The 20,894-nt window shown below is 42.0% G+C and overlaps 1 protein-coding gene across 8 annotated transcripts in view; it reads left to right on the top strand.

The window, feature by feature from the left end:
* The window catches only part of CDC42BPB (CDC42 binding protein kinase beta), a 91,170-nt gene extending 75,474 nt beyond the window's left edge, over nucleotides 1-15,696 (top strand). For 3 of the 8 annotated variants that reach the window (XM_036383233.2, XM_036383239.2, XM_036383238.2), the window contains 11 exons: nucleotides 3,407-3,623; nucleotides 4,011-4,073; nucleotides 6,318-6,914; nucleotides 9,845-9,942; nucleotides 10,054-10,138; nucleotides 10,284-10,404; nucleotides 10,505-10,622; nucleotides 11,552-11,590; nucleotides 11,720-11,825; nucleotides 11,916-11,986; nucleotides 13,971-15,696. In XM_036383233.2, coding sequence (XP_036239126.1) covers nucleotides 3,407-3,623; nucleotides 4,011-4,073; nucleotides 6,318-6,914; nucleotides 9,845-9,942; nucleotides 10,054-10,138; nucleotides 10,284-10,404; nucleotides 10,505-10,622; nucleotides 11,552-11,590; nucleotides 11,720-11,825; nucleotides 11,916-11,986; nucleotides 13,971-14,102 — 1,647 coding nt within the window. In that variant the 3' untranslated portion in view covers nucleotides 14,103-15,696. The remainder of the gene's footprint in view (nucleotides 1-3,406; nucleotides 3,624-4,010; nucleotides 4,074-6,317; nucleotides 6,915-9,844; nucleotides 9,943-10,053; nucleotides 10,139-10,283; nucleotides 10,405-10,504; nucleotides 10,623-11,551; nucleotides 11,591-11,719; nucleotides 11,826-11,915; nucleotides 11,987-13,970) is intronic. The other 5 variants (XM_036383240.2, XM_054515030.1, XM_036383237.2 and 2 more) reach the window with 3 other exon arrangements.
* The last annotated feature ends 5,198 nt before the right edge of the window (nucleotides 15,697-20,894 follow it).

Below are 20,894 nucleotides of genomic sequence, written 5' to 3'. Positions count from 1 at the left end.
AAGAACAAAGTGTTGTATTTGGGGGACCCCCGTGGCAGGAAGGAATGGTGAATCTGACTCCATGTTCTCAGAAGGCTAATTTATTATTTTAAGATGCTATGTTATATTAAAGAATACTATACTAAACTATACTAAAGAATAGAGAAAGGATACTTACACAATGCTGAAAAGATAATAATGAAAACTCATGACTCTCTCCAGAGTCCCAACACAGCTTGGCACTGATTGGCCAATGAGTGGAAACACTCACACCAGAAACCAAAGAAACAATCATCTGTTGGATAAACAATCTTCAAACACATTCCACATAAGCAAAACAGGGGAGAAACAAATGAGATAATTGTTGTTTTCATTTTCTCTGAGGCTTCTCAGCTTCCCAGGAGAAAAATCCTGGGCAAAGGGATTTTTCAGAAAATATGAATGTGACAACAAAGTTATTCTTCTTTAGCTGCTTCATTGTATATAAAGTTTGTCACTTTTTTATTTTCTTGAGTATAATTCAGTATATTTTCTCTCTTTTTCCATTGGTATTACCAGATTCTGTTTTTTCTTGCTTTAGGAACCAGTGCTGTAACAGAATATTCTGAAACTGATCTAGTTTCCTTAATTTCATATTTAAGTATAGGAGAAAAAAATAAAATAAGAGAAAATAATGAACTGAGCTTTAATATCCCCTTTAGTATATGTTCTATCTGAATGCTGTATTTAGTTTTTAACAACAGGAACTTAATTCCTATGTTTTGTGTGAATCATATTAAATCTGGAGTTCTAAAATTTAGAAAAGAATACATTAGTAGCCAGTATCTATAGTCCCTTACATTTGAATGCAGAAACTCATTGTTTTCAGCATCTCTGATCTTCACCCATTTAGAATCAAGTCAGGAAAACATGGAAAGCAAAGAGCTGTCAGTCAGTTGCAGTCCCTATCATTTGGTCCTTCAGGATTTTACTTGGGAATTGTCTTTGCTACTTGCCTGCCTCTGTGTCTCTGCTTTTCTGCTTTTTTTGTAAAAATATTTTCTGCAGTGAATTTTCATACTTTGGTTTACCACTACCTTTACCTTAAGTTTCTTCTTGTTTGTATTTTGGTTTTTGGGTTTTTTAGTTCCCATCTGCCTGCTCTCTTCTTAAATTAGCAAACATAGAATACTGTAGGGAAGGACATCTGAGGAGAGAAAATATGCTGTGCAGAATGATGGTTCATTCATTTAAGAACAAGGCATCCATACAGTTCAGCCTGCCTGACTGGCTGCTGTAATTTCTGCCTGCAGTTTTTAACTGAAAGGGTATCTAAATAATAAAAATCATTTTTGTCAAATATCCCTCTGTAAAAATACTTGTGTGGATATACATGACCAAATATCTCCATGGTTTGATCAGATTATCCCCTACTAAAGAGATGTGATAAATTAACTGGAAGCTTGATGTGTGAATATATCCATTTAGGTAGGGGACCAGAGAACCTGCAGAGTTACACCTCTTTTCTCAGTTCTGTGTTCTCCTTTAAAGGCAGGAATTTCTAAAACTGGAAACCACTAAACCTGGTTGGGAGAGTCTCATCTCAATGTTATGTAGTTCTAGATCTGCATCTTGCTGACACAGTCACATAGAGTAGCTTGTACAGAACAGTTTAAACTGTTAATTCATATCATCTGTGTAAAAATGTGGTCCTTCTTTTGTATGTGTCATTGCACATAACACATGGTGATACTTGTAGCCTATGAAAGACAGATTTTCATTTCTTCTGGATATTCTGCCAAAAGAAAACAATACCCAGCAAATTCTGTTCTACAAATAGAATGCTGCCAAACACATGTTCCCACCTCTGACTCCCCATGAATTCAAGAAGAGTAAGAATTTGTCTCAGATTGAAACATTTCTCCTTGGTAACCAGTTTTTAAAGCTGGGTGTTAGGCCATGCTGACATTCAGACACCACTGTCTTAAATTCTGCCATTGATTCACATTTCTATTAATAGTGTAGGAGTTGGCTGTAGTGGAGTGCTCCCACAGCTTAGCAGTCCAAGTTAAGAAGCCTTGAGTTTCATAGCAAATAATGGACTTTTATATGATGAATAATGCAATATATATTACGACCAACTGCTCACTTGTTTCCCTTGCATTTGACTATATATATATAAGTTGCCAGCTTCAAAAGATTGAGGAGTAATACATGGTGGTATTTCAAATGGAAAACCATTGCTGGAATCTGGTGGTTTTTTTTGTTTTCTAAACATTATCCATTATGCCTCCATCTGTCTTTAAAATATTAATGCTCAATAACAGTTTAGGCAGGAACAAACCTTAATGCAGAATGTTAGAGCTGTGATCAGCTACTCAGTTCTTTCCCTAACTCCCTTCACCTCCACTTTCATATTACTTCTGAACTTCTGTCTTTGACATCCCGTTGTCCCAAGTTTACTTTCAGATTGATTTTATCTTTAAGATGAGTGTTACTGTTTCATTCATTCCAGGAAGTGTGTGTGTTGCATTACCACAACATCCATCTTTATAGTGATTTTCTTATAACAGCATGTAGGCTGAAAATCTGATATTCCATGTTAACAGTCTTCTGATTTACACTTTTACACCTTTTGTTGCTTTTTTTCTGTTCAACTGTTGTTACTCAGAGTCTGTGCTGAGGGCTGATCCTGGCTGTTGGCCTGTTTGTCTGTGGCTGAAAGTATAGTTCCTATGATACCATAAACCCTTCAGTCTCTTCATGCAGTGCAAAACCCCAAAATATTAAGAATTACTGTATGCATTCTTCAGGCAACAGAAGTTCCTGGATAGTTTTTCTATGTAGAACACATTCTGCTTTGAGATCTATGGGATGATTTAACTGAAAATTAAGTGAAGCCATAGTGATTTTCTTTTAACACAGGGACATGGGAGAATGCAGTTCTTCGGTCTCAAATATTGCTTTCCTCCAGAGCTTTGAATGCAGATATGATGTGCTCTTCCCCTGGACAAATATTTGGAAAATTAGATAACAAATTCAGAACTGATGATAGCAATGCCTTTGGGTTTAAATGCATCTGGTTCACAAAGCATGTGTGTCACTCTCAGTAAATTATGGGTGGGTGGGATCAGGACAAACAATGGTTCAGAGCAGGAGGGAGCCTTTTACTGCCATGTATTGATCATTGTAGCATTCCCTGCCCATATGTTAGGATTCAGAGTATTTAAGCAAGGCTGAATACTTTTAAACAAAGCCACTGTGGCTTGTGCAGTGGTTGTGTTTTGGTTATTTTCTTGAAGCACTGTGGCAGTATTAGCTGTGTTGTATGTGTTTCTTGGGTACATGATTCCATTGCATGAGAAAGTGTAGTTTATTTTCACAGTTCTGTGTGATAAAAAGGGCTTTTATTACTCTAACTAATTTCACTGTCTCTGTCTGTTTAAAGGTGACAGCTTCTCTCTTAGGTTTGCCTTCAAAGTCTTGTTCTCTACTGATCCTGACGGAAAATGAGAATGAAAAGAGAAAGTGGGTTGGAATCCTAGAAGGGTTGCAGTCTATCCTGCACAAAAACAGGCTGAGGAACCAGGTTGTGCATATTCCACAAGAAGCCTATGACAGTACACTGCCTCTTATTAAAGCAAGTTTAGCTGCTGCTATTGTAGGTATGTTTGATTTAACTTTTATCAGTGTATGAAGGTGGTTGGAACTTTTAGATGGGCTTTTATAATGAGAGCACTGACATCTTGAAATAAATTCCTCAGCTGAATTCCTTGATAGGAATTTAATAATGGGCAAAAAATGCTAATCTTGCATTGATATTCAGGTTTCTTCATCCACTTGGAGTAAATAATACTGTTGAGTTGTTCAGCAGGTTGTTTTAGTAACATGGTACTTAGCATGCTTTTGACAGACTGTGTGAATTCAAGCAAAATTGATTTGCTGGTGAAAATCTGTTTGTGCAGAAATTTTTTCAGCTGTTCAAAACAAACAGCTTGTTTTAAAGATAAGACCAAGCTTAGCTGAATTAATGGCCTTTTTTTCCTCCTTAGATCGAGATAGAATTGCAATTGGCTCAGAAGAAGGACTGTATGTGATAGAGGTGACCCGTGATGGTAAGTCAGGCCATAATGCATGCAGTAATTACATACAAAATAATGAGCTCCATAACTTTTAGTGCTGCTGTAATATAGGTTGCACAACAGCCTTTCATGTATAGTAAGTATTAAGCACTCAGTTAATTGATGAGAAGGAAAAGTGAATGTGAGGTATAAGCACTAATTTGGTCATTGTCGTTACATTCAGGTGAGAGGCTGAAATTAAAGGGATGAGTTACTGGGCATATCCTGACACATTCTCACCTTAGCTGTGTTCCCACAGCAGGTATCAGAATGCTTCAGCACACAGAGCATGCACAGCACACACAAAGTTTGTAGACTTCCCTCTAAAACCTCCATGTCTTATCTGTTTCTTCCAGAAATTTGACAACCACTCACATTCTCTTGAAGACCAATGGTGTCCAAAGCAAATTTGTCTTGGGGTGCTGGTCTTGTCAGTGATTTTCTCAATTCCTTATTCTGTGTAATTTAGTTTGTGGCTATTTGAAAGTTGGATTTTGCTCATGCTAAAGCTTGCATTTCAATGTAAAATAAAGCAGTGAATATAGGTTTTTAAAGACTTACTTGACTTCCAAAATTAAATTATATCAGGGATCTGGTTTTGGGTCACAAAAATTCTTCTTGTTTAGAATAAGACATTGCCCAATTCCAGGAGAAACTGCTTTATACATGGAGACAGCACATATTTGGAATTCTTTCTAGCAGTAATGAATGCCATTCCTTTGAGTAAACTTCCAGTGGTCCCCATTCTTTAAGTACTTAGATATAAACATAACTTGAGATGCAAATAATTCCAGGAATTCTAGTACAGCTTCTTGCATAAAAGAAAGTTGTAAATTTAATTTGAAAGGTCATTTCCTAAAGGAACAATTATCTGCATCACCATGTTATATGTAAATGTGAAAATTAATTATCAGGTTTGGTTTTAAGTTAAGGGATATTTAGCAGGAGTTTTCTCTGGCCATTCTGTGTGTTAATAGCATTTTTGTAAATCGTAATCTGTTTTTCATTTTATGGCAGTTGTAATTTTTAGTGTTAATTAATTGCCAGCTGTTTATAGCAAAGGTCTTTGGTTAGAATATTGCTTAATTCTTGACGAATAAGCTGGAGTTGGAGCTAAGAAGGAAGTTATTTCTCTGTGGCAAAGCCAGTTATTTCCTAGAGCATTTCTTCAGACATTTCATCTATTTATGCAGGTGAGGGTACACCACAACAGCACTTTGTGATTTAAACAGCTGAAGTCTTCTTGCCAAGTTTAAAGAATTTGGTAACTTTGGCTACATTACTCAACTGTTACTGAAAAAAGGCAAAGAATTTCCAATGAAGCATTCTCTTTTTTTTTTTTTAAACTACAATTCACAAATATTTTTAATTCCTTCAGCTAGCAGAAAAATGAAAGTTACAGTTTAATTTTATTGGTTTATGCTTATTAAGTTTCCTAGTTTAGAATTGCTCTCCTGTTTGTACCCCATTAAATACTCACTTCATTCTTGGAAGTTCTTGTATAGCCAAGATCCCCCAAAGAGCACACATTCTACCTAACCCCCTTAGCTGCCTCTAACCCTGCTTTAAAAACATGCATCAAACAGCAAAACTCCCCATGGCTAGTCCTTGTTCTGAAAGGGTTTTCCTGGTGCCTGTCCTGAGCCTCTCTTCCTGCAGCCTAAGCCCATTCCTCTTATCCTTTCCCCATCACAAAGAGCATTTTTTTCCCCGTATGTGTGTTTTACACCCCCTTACTGTTCTGCTTTTGTACCTGGCTGAGAGATCTGCCAACAGTACAGCATTTTGTCTCCTCACTTATCAGGATTAAATAAATACTTTATATTTCTTGTCTTTGTTTTCTGCTAATTTGGTCTTCCTCCAAAATTTACTGAAGATGCTGATGTTTCCCTGGAGGTGGGACCCACTTCTGAAGATGCAGCATCTTTCACTGTACAGATGGTACAGATACAATTATATAAAGAAATGTCTTCATTTATCCTACATGTTAAACAGCATTTTCCCACAAAGCGTTGTTGAGATTTTTGTTATGAATAGAGAGGGCTTGCAGGAATGCTTTGTTTCATTGTTTGCTCTGAGAATTAATAACAGAGAATCAAACGTGGAATAAGTGCTCTTCCTCACCTGGTACATGTCTGTGTTTAGATTAATTTTCAGGCATCATTATGTAGCACTGCAGTGTTTCTGGGCCTGGTGATTTTCCTGTTTAACTTATGGCAGCTCTTGTTTCCTTTGCAGTGATAGTCCGAGCTGCTGACTGCAAGAAGGTGTACCAGATAGAGCTTGCTCCCAAAGAAAAAATCATCATCCTCATCTGTGGTCGGAACCATCACGTCCACCTTTACCCCTGGGCCTCTCTGGATGGGTCAGAAGGGAACTTTGACATTAAGCTTGCAGAAACTAAAGGCTGCCAATTGATTACAACTGGAACACTAAAGAAGAGTTCTTCTACTTGTTTGTTTGTGGCTGTCAAACGACAGGTTTTTTGCTATGAAATTCACAGAACTAAACCTTTCCACAAAAAATTCAGTGAAATTCAGGCTCCAGGAATTGTACAGTGGATGACAGTGTTCAAGGACAAGCTCTGTGTTGGCTACCAGTCTGGGTTCTCTCTGTTGACCATCCAGGGAGATGGACAATCTATAAACCTGGTAAATCCTAATGACCCCTCGCTTATCTTCCTCTCCCAGCAGTCTTTTGATGCCCTTTGTGCTGTGGAGCTCAGTAATGAGGAATTCCTGCTTTGCTTCAGCCATATGGGAGTTTACGTCGATTCGCAAGGTCGAAGGTCACGCATGCAGGAACTAATGTGGCCTGCAACTCCTGTTGCCTGTAGTATGTATATGTTTTTCTGTTGCCATATCCCTGTTGCTGCTTTACTTGTCAAAAAAATACTCAGCATTGTATTCAATTTTGCTTCAGTTTGTCTTTGAGTATCAAGTTTAAGTTTTGATGAGTTAACAGACACGTGGTTCTTCCTGGGGGTCGTTTTGGACTTGGAGTTCCTGGATGCTGCAAGAAATGCTCTGCCTTATTATAGGACATAGAAGAATAAATAGTGGAATGCAAAATAATTTTTATAGAAAGTAGTCCTGGATGCAGGACAGTGTCACCTGTCTATGAAATTCTGTAAAGATTTTTGTTCACCTAGAGAGCATAAATGTCCAGTTGCCTGTAGGGTGTCTTCTCTGTACTGTACTCAAATTACAGTAGAAAGTTGAAGAAGAAATGTAAGTGCAAGTCTGAAGGTTCATAAAGATAATAAGAGATAAATTTTTTCTCCTTTTGGCTTTAATTTTAGGGGGACAATATCCAAAAATAGTATAGGTGGAGGGTAATATTTGAACCACTCAGCTTGTTTCAGGAGCATTGGTTATCAGCTTGGTAGAATGGAGGCACATGCAGAGCATTTTTCAATATTCAGTAGTCAAAGGCAGGTGATGATAAATCTGGTATTTCTATTTGAAGTTCAAATAGCAATTAAAATTTTTTGAATGATTGAAGGCAATAAATAGCTTTTTGTTTAAGTAGTACAGCAAGGAGTTAGGTGGATCAGGCCAGGCCCTAATAGGAATGTGTTTAATTGTATTTGATTTGAACTGAAATTGTTTGCTTACTTTACTCTGACCTAGTTCTGTACAGAAGTCTGAAGCAAAGTCCCAAGAAAACAATGTAGTGGCAAATTTACTTTAAAACACTATTAGCTAAAACTAATGTTTCCTTTCCCTTAATCAGCTTTCCAGTTTTTTGCATTTCAGCAAACTAGACTTGCTAGTTAATGGTTTTGTCTGTTATTATTAGAAGTGTTCTTACTGTAAACTATTTTATAACATTCTTGTATGTGCAGTTCTGAGTGTTGCTGGCCTCAGGCTGTTTTTGTAGAAAGAGCAACATTTTCTGCTGCCAAAGGAAACTGAATTACTTCCCTTTTCATTAGACTTGTCCTCACTCCTCAGTCCTGGTATCTGTCACTAGTGATGGTGGGTTTTTTTAACTACCCCATCAGGAGGTTGTAAAATTACAGAATGGTTTGGGTTGGAAGGGATCTTAAAGATCATCCACTTCCAACTCCCCTGCCATGGGCAAGGACACCTTCTATTAAACCAATTTCCTCAAAGCTCCATCCGACCTGACCTTGAACACTAGCATGGATGGAGCAGCTTCTTCTACACCCTCTGTGAGCAACTTGTTCAATACCTCACCACCCTCAGCATAAAGAATTTCTTCCTAATATCTAGTCTAAACCCACTCTCAGTTTAAAGCCATTTCTCCTGTTGTATCACTCCATTGCCTTGTAAAAAGTCCCTCTCCAGCTCCCTTGTAGCCCCTTCAGGCACTGGGAGGTGCTGTGAGGTCTCCCCAGAGTCTTCTCTTCTCCAGGCTGAGAACAGCCCCAGTTCTCTCAGCCAGTCTTCATAGGAGAGACCAACAAAGTGGAAGTGATTCTGCTGTGGTAAACACCATGTTGTAGAGAGGTTTTGGGCTAAAAGAGAGAATTTGTGTCTGGGGCAGTCAGTGCCCTCACCCCAGGAGAGGGCAGGGGGAGCACTGGCCCAGCTCTGTTAGCCCAGCTGGCCCATCAGGGTTGCTCCTGCTCCAGCCTGGTGCTGGTGTCCAGCGTGGGTGTCCTTGGCTCCGCCGCAGCCTGGGGCAAAGCCCTGGAGCCAGCTGGGCTGGAGGCTGGAGCCTGGGCCAGCCCAGGGCAGGCACTGACACAGCTCTCTGGGAGCCACTTCAGACCTGGGCAGGCTCATCAGCTGTGCCTGGCACGTGCCAGCCTTGGCTGCAGATGGTGTTTCTGCCTGATGCTCCCTTCTCCCTCCTGGTTTGAACATCCACGGCAGCCAAGACCACATGCAGTAGATGCTTGACCATAAATCACTTTTGTGTTACATTTTTATGACAGCTGTCCAAGGCATCCTTTTAATGAATTTAAAAAATAGCACCACAACTGTACTTCAGTTCTTCTAAGAAGATTCTGTGATGTGTTTAGTGTCCTACTGGGTTATTTTCATTTTGTTTATTGAAGCATCTTCTCTCTATTAAATCCCTTAAGTTACTAGTAACTGCTTTTTACATCAGGAAACAGTCTTTACATGAGCAGAAGCATGTTGATACAAAGCTCTAGAGATCTCTGCTTTTCGTTTGACCTAAAATAAACTTGTCTGCTGATGCCTTTTATGCTTAAAAAAAAAAAAGTTGAAAAGAGAAAATGAGTTACGGGCTTTAAGCATTGTGACATTTTTCTGTCGACTTGATGAAAGTAACCCATACATGAATATCTAAAGCTAGAAAATTGTAAGCAAAAGAGGAAGGAAATTGAGAGCAGATCTGCATCATGAGTTCATGACCCAGCTCACAGATGGTGGCTTTCTCATCTCCTCTGCACTCAGCAGATGTATAGTTAGTTTGGTGCTTCTGAAGTAATCCATAGCAAAGCTGGCTGCTCAGTTCCTACCACCTAGCAAATTTGTATGCATGTGAAAACTTCAGATGCCATTTTACAATTTCATAAAATGGCAATGTGAAGTTTTAAAAAATACTGAAAGGGTCAAATTTAAATATTTCCATAATGCTGGTAGTTGTCATTAGCAAATCTATTCTCACCAAAAAATCCGTTTGAAACTGGGGCTTTGAAAATGTGTTTTAAAATGTATCTTGCACATAATGGAAAACTTACAACTGTTGAAATCTGCTCAAATGTTTGTCAATTCTGCACTACTGAAATGACATTAGGGTTTTCTGTTTGTTTTCAATCAATGCAGGTTGCAATTCTTCATATGTAACAGTGTATAGCGAGTATGGTGTTGATGTGTTTGATGTGAACACTATGGAATGGGTCCAGACTATTGGCCTGCGAAGGGTAAGTAATTTTCTTTGAATATTGCACTTAATTGGGTTACTTTCAAATGAGGTGTTTCTTCAGAGTGTATGCTAGACTTGAGGTAATTCTCTGTCTCCTTCCTCAAAACAGATCAGACCATTAAACATGGATGGCACACTGAACCTCCTTAACTGTGAGCCACCAAGGTTAATATATTTCAAGAACAAGTTCTCAGGTGAGTCCTGAACAAGGGGAGAAATGAGGAATTCATTCTAACTGGTTAATTTTCATCATGTTACCTTTGCACTAGATGAAATTTGTGTTGAATATGTCTAGGTCAGCCTGTACTCTCTAAGTGAAGTTGCTTTGTGCTCTTACAGCAGGAGCTGGCCTCAGTGTACCAGAAACCTCTGACAACAGCAAGAAGCAAATGCTCCGGACCAGGAGCAAAAGAAGATTCGTATTCAAGGTTCCCGAGGAAGAGCGGTTACAGCAAAGGAGGTAAGAATTTATTTGTAAATTTGTAAAAAATAACTGAATATACATGATGACATGCAGAGACTGGGAATGCTAAGAGTAAAAATCACTCTTGTTTTTTTAGGGAAATGCTTAGAGACCCTGAGCTAAGGTCAAAGATGATTTCTAACCCAACAAATTTCAACCACGTGGCTCACATGGGACCAGGAGATGGAATGCAGGTCCTCATGGACCTCCCACTGGTAAAATATATTTATAAGGGAGGGATACGTATGTGCATTTGTTCTTGCTCACAAAAGCTGTGAAGTTGAGCTGGATGGGCTCAAGTATTATCCTGTACCGAATTCTTCTTTAAATCCTTTTGAGAAAGGTGAACCTTCCTGCTGTGCAATGCTTCTAAATCCTGTGCAAGGAAATACTGTTAGCTGACTTATGAATGAGACACTGAAAGACAGATATCTCTGCCAGGAGCTTGTCAGTAGTTCTGTATATAATCAATCTCTCCTCCTTCCTTTTTCTTTTTTGTCTTAAAACAACAGAATGAGTTTCCTTTCCCCTCATCCTCTCAACATTCTGCTCTTGGTATCACCCCCAACAGGCTTTGAGCACGTCTATCACATGAGCCCTATCTCTGCTGAAATCTCTCTTCAGAGTGACCATTCCTCACTGCAAGGCTCCCTTCTGCTTTCTTCCTCTTCCTGTCCCTCCTCTGCTTCCCTAGCAAGGGTAGGAGTAGCTGCAAACTGTTAGGAACTGGAATATGGTATGCTTGTGGCACTTCACCAATTCTAGAGCAATAACAAGGGGAAAAAAAACTAATGTGGTAGAGGTAACTAAAATGCATGCGACTTGCAGTGCTTTGTAGCATTAATTTTATTTTGTATTTAACTAATACAGCATTTTATGAGATATTTTAATGTTAAATCTACAAGAGGAAGACGTGAAGGTACACTTTTATGTTCTGTATGTACCCTCCATCCTAGGGCTGTTAGTCAGGCTTTCTCTTGTCTTTCTCAGGTAGCCCAGATGTGGGTCAGGCATTTGTCATTTCAGCAGGAGGAGGAAGGAAAGCAGAGCTGTTAGTACAGTCCCTGCCCCTTCATAGAGGGTTTGCTGGCTGACAGGTTCCAGTGGCTGCTATGGGGCTTAGTTCTTTCTCTGTCTTTCTCAGGGTTTGTGTCTGTTACTGAAAATATGTGGATGTGGTCAAGTAAGTTCAGTTTTTCTACCAACACTGGGTTGTAATAGCTTCAAAAGCACCGTAAAGTTTTCATGAGTAACAACTTCTTCTTGGATAGTTTTTGTTGCTGGCTAACAAAGTGTCTCATTTACACTGTAGAGTGTCCTACCTCCTGCCCAGGATGAAAAATCCTGTCCAACTTCAGCCAACCTGTCACGGCAGCAGCAGCAGAGAAACAAAACCTACATCTCATGGCCCTCCTCAAGTAAGGCTGGAACAAGCTGCTCACTTCTGGGCTGTAATCTGTGATGTCAACAGGAGCTGTAAATTGCTTTTTGTCCTTTCCTCTCTGCAGGTGGCAGTGATGTGGGAGCAGCCATGCCTTCCCGAAGTATGTCCGACCCTGACCAGGAGTTTGACAAAGAGGTAAAACAGCTTCTGTACATGGACACCAACAATATCCTGTTAACATAGACTGCTCTCTTTTTCCAATAAATTACATTCCCAAGGAAATACTTCATAGAGATGTTTATGGAGATGTTTTCTTTCCACAAGTGTTTTCCCCAGCAAAAGTTAGATAAGCTAGCACAAAGGCAAAGCTGTGAACAGATCTTCTGATGGTGATATTTTAAGAAGTGTAATGTCTTCGATTAAGCTTTATAGGCAACGGAAATTTGACTAATTGATGAAATGTCCTCAAAGCTCCTAAAAATGTTCTCTGGGATATTAGCATAGAATAGCAGAGTAATATGACTAGTTAAGTAATTTTCTGTGCTGCCTTAAGGAAGACTTTTTGTCATGTAACTTGAAAAAGAATCAAATTTATGATACATAAAACTGCTTTTAGCAAGAATAAGAGTATGTGCCAGTAGTCACCAAACTTAAAATGTCTTGGCTCTACAAAACTGATGTTCCTGAATCTAAATAGAGAAGATACATGACTTTGTATCTGTGATTTATCATATCTTTTCTTCTAAGCTTTGCTAAAGCAGTGTCTGTGCAAGGGGAAAGTGTTAGGAATTATTCCTGGGAAGCAAAGTCCCTGATTAAAGTATTTTTTAGTGCTTTTTGGTACCCAACTGCAGGCCTACATAATGCTCTGAATTTTGAAGCATGTTTTTGTGAAGCCAGACTTTTGCTGGATGCCTTAGCACACACCAAGTCCAGAGTTCTGATCACACCTGTGGTCTGACTTCCTTTGTAACCTTTAGTTAGCCATTAAAAGCATATGAAAGTGGGGATCTCTAAACACAGGTATTTTTGGACTGTGTTAGTTATTCTGCTCACCCTTCCCAAACTCCATTATATTCCATGCTCTATTTGTAATTGTTGTTTGTAAGCATGACTAATGATAGATTCGAAAGGGAATTTTTACAACGTTTTCTCTTTTTGGTAGCTCTTACAATTTCTTATGACTTCTTAAATTTAAAAAAATAGTAGTTTGAAACTGGAAAGAGGCTCTAATAACACCTTTTGGCTTTCTACTATTTCCCCCATGGCTTTTGACTTTATGAACCAGATCATGTAAGGATAATCTTGTTATAGATTATCTTATTTTTCTTGAAGCCATGCAAAATCTTCTGAACAGCATTCTTGAAGGATGTTACCTTTCAATCTATTTGCTAAGTATATATTTATCTTTCTTGGAAATAACTTGCTGCAGTGGTAACAGGCTTTTTTTTGTGCAGTATTTCATTAGCTGTGAATCTGTGCAGTGCTCAGAATTGTAACATACCAAAATAGTGGGAAACTTGCCAGCCATCCTGTTGAAGTGAGACCAGCCTGTGAAGGCAAATATCCAAGGACTAATCTCATACTGGGGAAATAACTGTGGATGGTGTTTATTAGATATTGACATAGGACATACCCACTAAGTGTATTGTCTTTCCAGATCTCCAGCCAGATTCTTGGCAGCCTTCACTCATTTGTCAAGCACTTCACAGGCTTGTTGCTGTTTTGTAAACAGTTCATAATGCTTGTTTCCTTCCTCCTCACCAAACTGAAGATGATTTGACCATAGTTTTTATGTGTTTACATGGGCAGATAAAGCTACTCCTGGGCTATAAAAATTGCCTAAAAATTTCAGGCTGGTAAATTCTGAACAACAGTGTACAGATAGATGTATTCCATCAGGAAAGCTTTGCAATGGCTAAAGGAGAGGAGCCAGAGATGTAGCAATTTCCACATACTTTACCATAATTCCTGTTGCGTCAGAGGTCACCTTTGGGACTGCACTAGAGCCTGTTGATGGTAATGGAAGTAATTGCTTGAATGTTTAACCATGGAGTTAATCTAATGCACACTGCTTCCTAGGTGTTGCTGACCCTCATTTGTGAGTGCCTTTGAAAGCTTTTGAGTGTAAAGAATTCACTTCAAGTAAACATAATCCTTTAATGTTTCTCATTAATAGCCGGACTCAGACTCCACCAAACACTCTACTCCATCGAACAGCTCAAATCCAAGTGGTCCCCCAAGTCCCAACTCTCCTCATAGGAATCAGCTTACGCTGGATGGACTGGACCAGTCGACCTGTGACGCGTAACGCTCCCGCCACCGCGGCTCCCGTCACCCGCTGCTCCGCGGCGTTCAACTGCAGGGCAAAGCCTCTCAGATGCTAGTGCCAAGACTGACACAGACTCTCTAGTGTTGTACAAGAATAATTATATATCCAGATTGTAGATACAAACTATGGAAATGAAGAAAATTCTTTACTAATAGCGATTGAGCTTTTTATGCAGAATTGTTCACTGCTCGGTTACGGTTGATTCCTTTCTGCACAGCTGTGACAGTTTTATTGCATAGGAGCATTTAAGGCCACCAGTAAATAGTCTTATTCTTATGGTGAAAGAGAAATAGAGTTACTGATAATGTTGCTACAATATCAGGAATATTATTTTTCTATAGAATGATGTAATGTCTGATTAGCAGGAAATCCTTTTAGACAGAATTTGGACTTCTAAATAGGAAATGTGAGCAGGGCTAGTTACATCCTCAGATGAATACACTTTTCCCTTTTTCCTGTAACTGTTTTTTTCCTAAATCTTAAGGAGAATGGTAGGAAGCTGTAGGTCGTTTCCAACATCAGTAGAGTCACCAGGAAGTCAAAGAAGAGCTGGGTATAGTTTTGTGGCCTTTTAATTCATTTAGCCATTACATATACAGCTGCATAACTGTCTTTCTATCTTTCTACCAACTTTTTAGTCTTGTACATAGGACTACTGACAGTTATCTCTTTACCCATTCCCTGCTTTTAGTCCTCATCAGTCATTAGTCAGGGCTTCTAAAATACTGCTGTGAAAAAGATTTTACTCCTAGTTCCTGCCTTTCTCCTCCTGAGAAGTTGTTTCTCCTGGGTTTTTGGTGTAAGGACACACTATGCTGTTAAGCTAGCAAGCCTTCTTGTGGACGCATTGCCCTCGGAGTCTGCTTGACCCAGGGACTGTATCGCACTAAAACATCAGTCTGTTCATTGGTTACCAAAGTGGAACGTGAAGGATGTGTAACTGGGGGTGCTGCTTTTCTCATTAATTGTATCCTCACCTGCATGAAGACCCCATGATTATTAATCAAGTATTGATCATGTAGAAAAATGCACAACACACTCCTGTATATTTTGCGATGGCCCACGTGCGGTGGTGTTTGCGTGTATATTTAATCTCATGCTTCCATGTATTATACATTTAGTACTCAAAGATTTGTGACCATGTTTCATTAAAAGCTTGTAATTAATTCAGTGGCTGGCATATCCAGTTTGTCATTGTCACACTAGTGTGCCTTCTGTGCCAATTTTATGACAGTTGGATGTCACTTATTTAAAATTCAGTTTAAATGGGCTAATGATATACCAATGGCTAATGTTCTTTTCTGAAACACTGTATAGGACGTGCACTTATCTTTAGTTTAAACTGAGTGTTCTAGTCAACATTTAATCCTGTTACGTTAAGTGTTCGACAGTACTTGCTCTTTTTCTCAGATTCTTGATAAAGGGGCTCAGTTAGAGCTGGACACTACTGCTTTGGGGGTTTTCTGGTTTTTACTTTTTTAATGTAAGTCTAAGTCTTTGTAATTATTGAATTGTGAGAACATTTTTGAACAATTTACATGTCAATAAAGCAGAAGAGGGAGGTTTTAAAGTTTATAGTCGTCTGTCTTGACATCTACCACTGACACTTGCTTCAGTCTCATGGTAAATTCACTTTGTTCATATGGACATTTGACATAACCTGAAGGTATTTTGGAGCTCCCATAGCACTGCAAGAAAGGTGCATACTGCTGAAGGTAAATGAGTGTTCAGGAGCCATGGAAGTCCTATTGGTGGAATACAGTGCTGAAATTTTGTGCCCTTGGTTTTGTTTTAGTGTTGTCATGTCGTTGATTTGCTGGCCCTATTAATTCCTTTTTAAATTTTTTATATGACTCGTTAGTTACAGCTGAAGCATGGAAAGGAGGCTGCAGGGTCTACTCATGCATTTTAACTATCATAAAACAATAAATATATTTCACTTGTCAAAGCAGTACTCCCAATGAAAGGCTTAGGAACATTTCAAGGATTGGTGTGTGAATGGTGCAGCCCCTCATACAGGGTTTTTTTACAGCTCTCCTCATGCTCTGGTATTTGAGCACTATAGAGCCCACTAGTTAGACAGTGCCAACATCTCCTCTAGGCTGTCCTAGGTAAGCATTCCTCATCCCTTATGGAGTGCCAAGTGTTCCTGAATTGCTTCTTGGTTTGTCTCACCCTTCTTGGGGAAGGCTGAGCTGGGTGTTTTGGACCCTGCTGTTCTTGCCTGACCAAACCTCCTGGGCAGGCTGGGATGGGTTGGCTGGGGAAGGTGCTCCCACACTCTGTCCTGGGGATGGGGTGATAGCTGACAGGAGATCTGAGGGCTCTGTGCTGGAAACCTTCTCACAAGTATTCATGCTAATCAGCCTTTGACTTTTAAAAAATATTTCTCCTGCTCTTGAGCTGATTTTTCTCTGCACAGTGAGGGCTTGGGATGACAACAAAGTCTTTAATTATGGGGTATTAAATCATAGCACTCAGCAGTGCCAGGGCTTGGTTATAATTTAAGCAGGAGAACGTTTCTAGAAAAATTAATTAATTGCTCATATGAATACATTATTCTTTTTTTTTTCCTGCTTAAGTCTGGCCAAGCAGAATTCCTTCCCAAGTCCTCCACCACAGCCCTTTCCAGATCATATTTTCCCTTATGGATTTTGATTCTAGTTACCGAAAGAGTCCTCTTGAGCCCTCAGGAAAATCTTCATAAATGCAGGCATTCAGGTGAAATGATTCTCTCACAATGCACTTTCTTATCCCTGGAGGCACCAGTCTAGGACTGAAAGTGAGGAATTGAGCTATGCAAGGAATGAGAGTAATTTGGTGTCTGCCTGTTTCTCTGCTCATTCCATTCTCACAGAGGTATGACATCAGGTCCTGAAGCTGGAGTGGTGATGGAACTCACTGGAACAATTGGTCACTTCTAGCACAGATCTTTTCCCCAAAAAGCTGAGTATTTTGGAATGCATCCTGCTATCACTTGCCACCCAAGAACTAAACTCATGTGCCACCATCTCTGTCTACAGAACAGGTGTGCTGGGAATGAACAGCTTCCTAAATAGGTGCAATCTGCTGGAGACGGGGTGCATAAAAGCTGCCTTTAACTTTGCAGGGTAAGTCACAGGGAGGGGACCCCAGAGTGGAAATGCTGGAGGTGCTGCAGGCACCCTTGTTCTGCACAGCACCAGATTGGCATCCCTAGGAGAAAGCAGATGTGTAAAATCCTTGAGAGCTGGCACTGGTAGCCTGAAGCACTAAGAAGCAGGAAAGTGTTTGAGGGAGGAGATGACTGTGAGAACTGAACTGCACCTTGAGGTGCAGTTAAGAAAAGTGTTAGTGAATGGAAGGTGTATAATGTCCAGAAGAACCCTTGTCTTGCTGAGTTTAGCTTATTTTGAACCAAAAAGAACACATGGCATTCTTGCATGCCAGGCTACTGGAGCATCTTGTGTTCCAGTTTGCACCATCTGCTCTGGATGAAGCGGCTCTGGCAGGCAGAAGGGAGGACAGTCCAAAAATCAGTGTTCAGCTGCCCAACCCTTTCCTTCCCCTGCTGTGGCAGCAGCTCTGCCCGACCTTCTGCCTGCTTGCACCCCTGTAAATGTGGCTCCCCTCTCAGCTTCCCCTCAAAATTCCTCCCTGGCAGCCCTCTCATGGGCTCAAGAGCTGCCACCTTTGTCCAGAGCAGGGCAGCCCCTTCCTGCAGGGTGAGAGCTGCTCTGATGTCCGGGGCTTGGCTCTGGCAGGGCAGCACATGGGGCTGGAGGGGCTCTGCTTGAGGGGAGGGAGTTCCATGCACACAGGACCACGTCAGGAAGACAGGAGGGAAGGCACGGTGCCAGCACAATCTCAGTGATTCCAAGATGTCCTAAACATGTTTTTGGGAACGGGGGGTGATGATGAGACCAGGTATCAACTGCGGGCCTGGTGTGGGATGCCCAGGGAAGCCAAACGCTGGCAAGAGCAGGTCCCAGCGGTGCCTGATGCTCAGGCCAGCGCTGCCGGCAGGGTTAGCTGAGGACAGGAGCAGAAGACAGCAGGACGTGCTCAGCCAGCGGGAGCTGCAGTGCTGTGCTCCAGCCAGAGGAGGAACATGGACTAAGGAATCAGCCCCTTCCCTGTCCTTGCAGCAAATATTTTCCCTGCTCCCCAATAAGCTGCAGCACTTTTTTGTCATCTGACTGCACAGGTTCATGCAGGTTTATTGATGCTTTCTCATAGATAAAACCCTCAGATTTTTTTCAGCCTCGCCTCCTTTGCTGTTCCTTACGCAGTGCCCGCTCTGCAGTCCCGTGGGGACAGGCAGTGCAGAGCCCTGCATGCTGATGGACACGGCGGAGCTGCCGCCCCGCAGTGCCTTGGCCGGCCCCTGCACTCCGGTGCCACCCGTCCCTGCCAAATGCCCTCCTGCCACTGCTCCCTCCTGCTGAAAGAGATATAAAAAAATACATTCGTTGAGCCAAGTCTGTCTTTAGGCTCAGGGATATTTTGAGGACTCTGCCACAATCCGGGTTTGTGCACATCTTCTGTGAGCGGCTGTGTCGTGCAAAGGGAAGGCGCTGTGCTGTGAGTTGGTGCCCATTAATAGTGTGCAGGTTGCTTTTTCTTTTCACACCCTAGCAAACAATGACTCCTGACATCTTGCCATTAACAGTAATGCATTTTGAATTAGTCTGTCACAGTGGGGGACCCCTGACACTCAGGACCAGAAGCAAAACAAAGCCATCAGGTGCCCAGACCTGCCGTGCACAGCCTCAGTGACATAAACCACCCATCCAGTGTGCTGCTTACCAAGATGCCTGTGAATTAAATTCCTTGTTTAGGCAGGATCCCAGGAGACACTCGTGTACCAAACCCCTTTGCTCTGCCCTGCCTGCAGCACGGGCTGCGTGTGTGTGTCGGTGTGCAGCAGTCATGGATACAATCATGGATACAATCACGGATACAGCTGTTCTTCCAGCAGCTCTCGATCCCCAGCATCACAAACTGACTCTGGTGCTTCATTTTGTTTCTGCAGAGCTCCCCTCTCCCTGCGGCACGCTCTGTACAAGTGAGCGAGTGGCTCCTGAAGGAAAAGTACAGACTGTGCTCTGCTCGTGCACTGACAAAAATTGATCTCTGCATTAATTAAAGCCTCTATTGTAAGTGACCTCGAGCTGCTAATGCATTTTAAAAATGAAGCTTCGCCAACAGCAAATTCAAACAAGTAGGGGTGACCAGCTCCTGCCATGGGCTGCTCTGCCTCTCTCTGTGTCGGTGATGTGTCCCAGGAGGGTGCCCGACTCCACAAACACATCCCAGCCTGTGGCTCACCCTCAAATCACCTGTGTGACCAGGGCAGGACACAGAGCTGATGTCCTCAGCCACTTGCAGGGGAACACCATCTTATGTGATGGTCCTGTTGCTAACAGGTTTTCTTTTCTCTCCCTCAGCCCATGGCCATGGGATGCTCTTGCCTTTCCCCTTCTGCACAGGTTGTGGGGATGCAGCCATCGAGACCCCTCCCAATCCTCAGATCACAATTCACACTCACAATGAGTGAGGCCCAAAAACAGCCAGGGAGGGAAGAAATTCACTCTGAGGTGGGGACTCCCTGGGGGTCACCCTTGAGCCCCTTCCTCGTGTGGGCAGTGCTGGTGTGATGGGCTGCCTGGGGCAGTGATTGGGCTGCCTGGTGCAGTGGCCTCCAGCCTGCAGCACTGCATTGGCCTCAGAAAGAAAATTCCTCTGTGTGTGTTTATATTTGAAGGCTTGTGGGCTGGAGTCACCTTCAGTGAACTGATGTGAAAGAGGAAAAGAACACAAAAAGGCCCTCACAGCAGAAAGCAGGGACGGAGCTGGTGGAGGATGTGGCTGCCCTCACAGGCACCATGGTAACACCACAGCTGCTGAGCTGCACAGAGCCCAGGCCATGCAGGGCTGTCCAGTCCTGTGGGGTCAGCAGGAGGGCTTGGGCTGGAGATCCACCTTGGGCTCATCTCACAGGAGTGACTGTGTGTGTTGTGAGGTGAGTTCTTGGGTACTGTCCCTGGGTCACTGCTCCCCACAGTGAGGCACTGGTTGTAGGACCATGGGATGGTGGGCATTGGGTATTCCCCATGGCAGCTGCTGCAGGCTGATGGCTTCCTCTGCTTTTTGACCTGCCTGGTGACCACTTCACCCAGCAACAAGTGCCTGACAGAGGCAGCAGAGACTCCTGCCCAGGCAAGCTGCTTTTTGCCCCTCTGGAGGAGGCCCCTCAGGAGAGGTGAAATCCCAAGGGGGTGTGTGCCCTGAGCACAGGACTGCTCCTGGCTCTGCCCCGCTTGCAAATGCACCACAGCACCCAGGAGCTCAGAGAGGCCTTGCTCCCTGCTGGCCCTGTGCTCTTGTCCTGCCTGTTTGCAGAGGGCAGGGCTGCTCCCACCACCATAGGCTGCCTGCTACCTTTTGTCAGGGCTCTGATGCACCTAATATGAATTCCCAGCCCTTTGAGAAGGGATTATGTCTTCCAGAGACTAGAACAAAATATTATAAACTTAAAATAGCTGCTTCCTTATGGAATATGCCAACAAGCCCTACTGAATACTCAGTAGAGTGTAAATTTGCATCCATTTGCATACATATCCATAATTTCCACCTCACCCATCAGCCCTGCTCCATAAAGATGCGCTGCCTGACATTGTGAGCAGATGATGGTGTTTGACACAGGCCAGAGCTAACGAGGCCCCTCAGTGCCACTGCCCCAATCCTCGTCAGAGATGGGGTGGTGTGACTGTCCTCAGCCCTCAGTTC

Source organism: Molothrus ater, chromosome 6, assembly GCF_012460135.2.
Source record: "Molothrus ater isolate BHLD 08-10-18 breed brown headed cowbird chromosome 6, BPBGC_Mater_1.1, whole genome shotgun sequence".
NCBI classification, from domain to species: domain Eukaryota; kingdom Metazoa; phylum Chordata; class Aves; order Passeriformes; family Icteridae; genus Molothrus; species Molothrus ater.
This window is presented reverse-complemented; position numbering and strand designations above follow the sequence as displayed.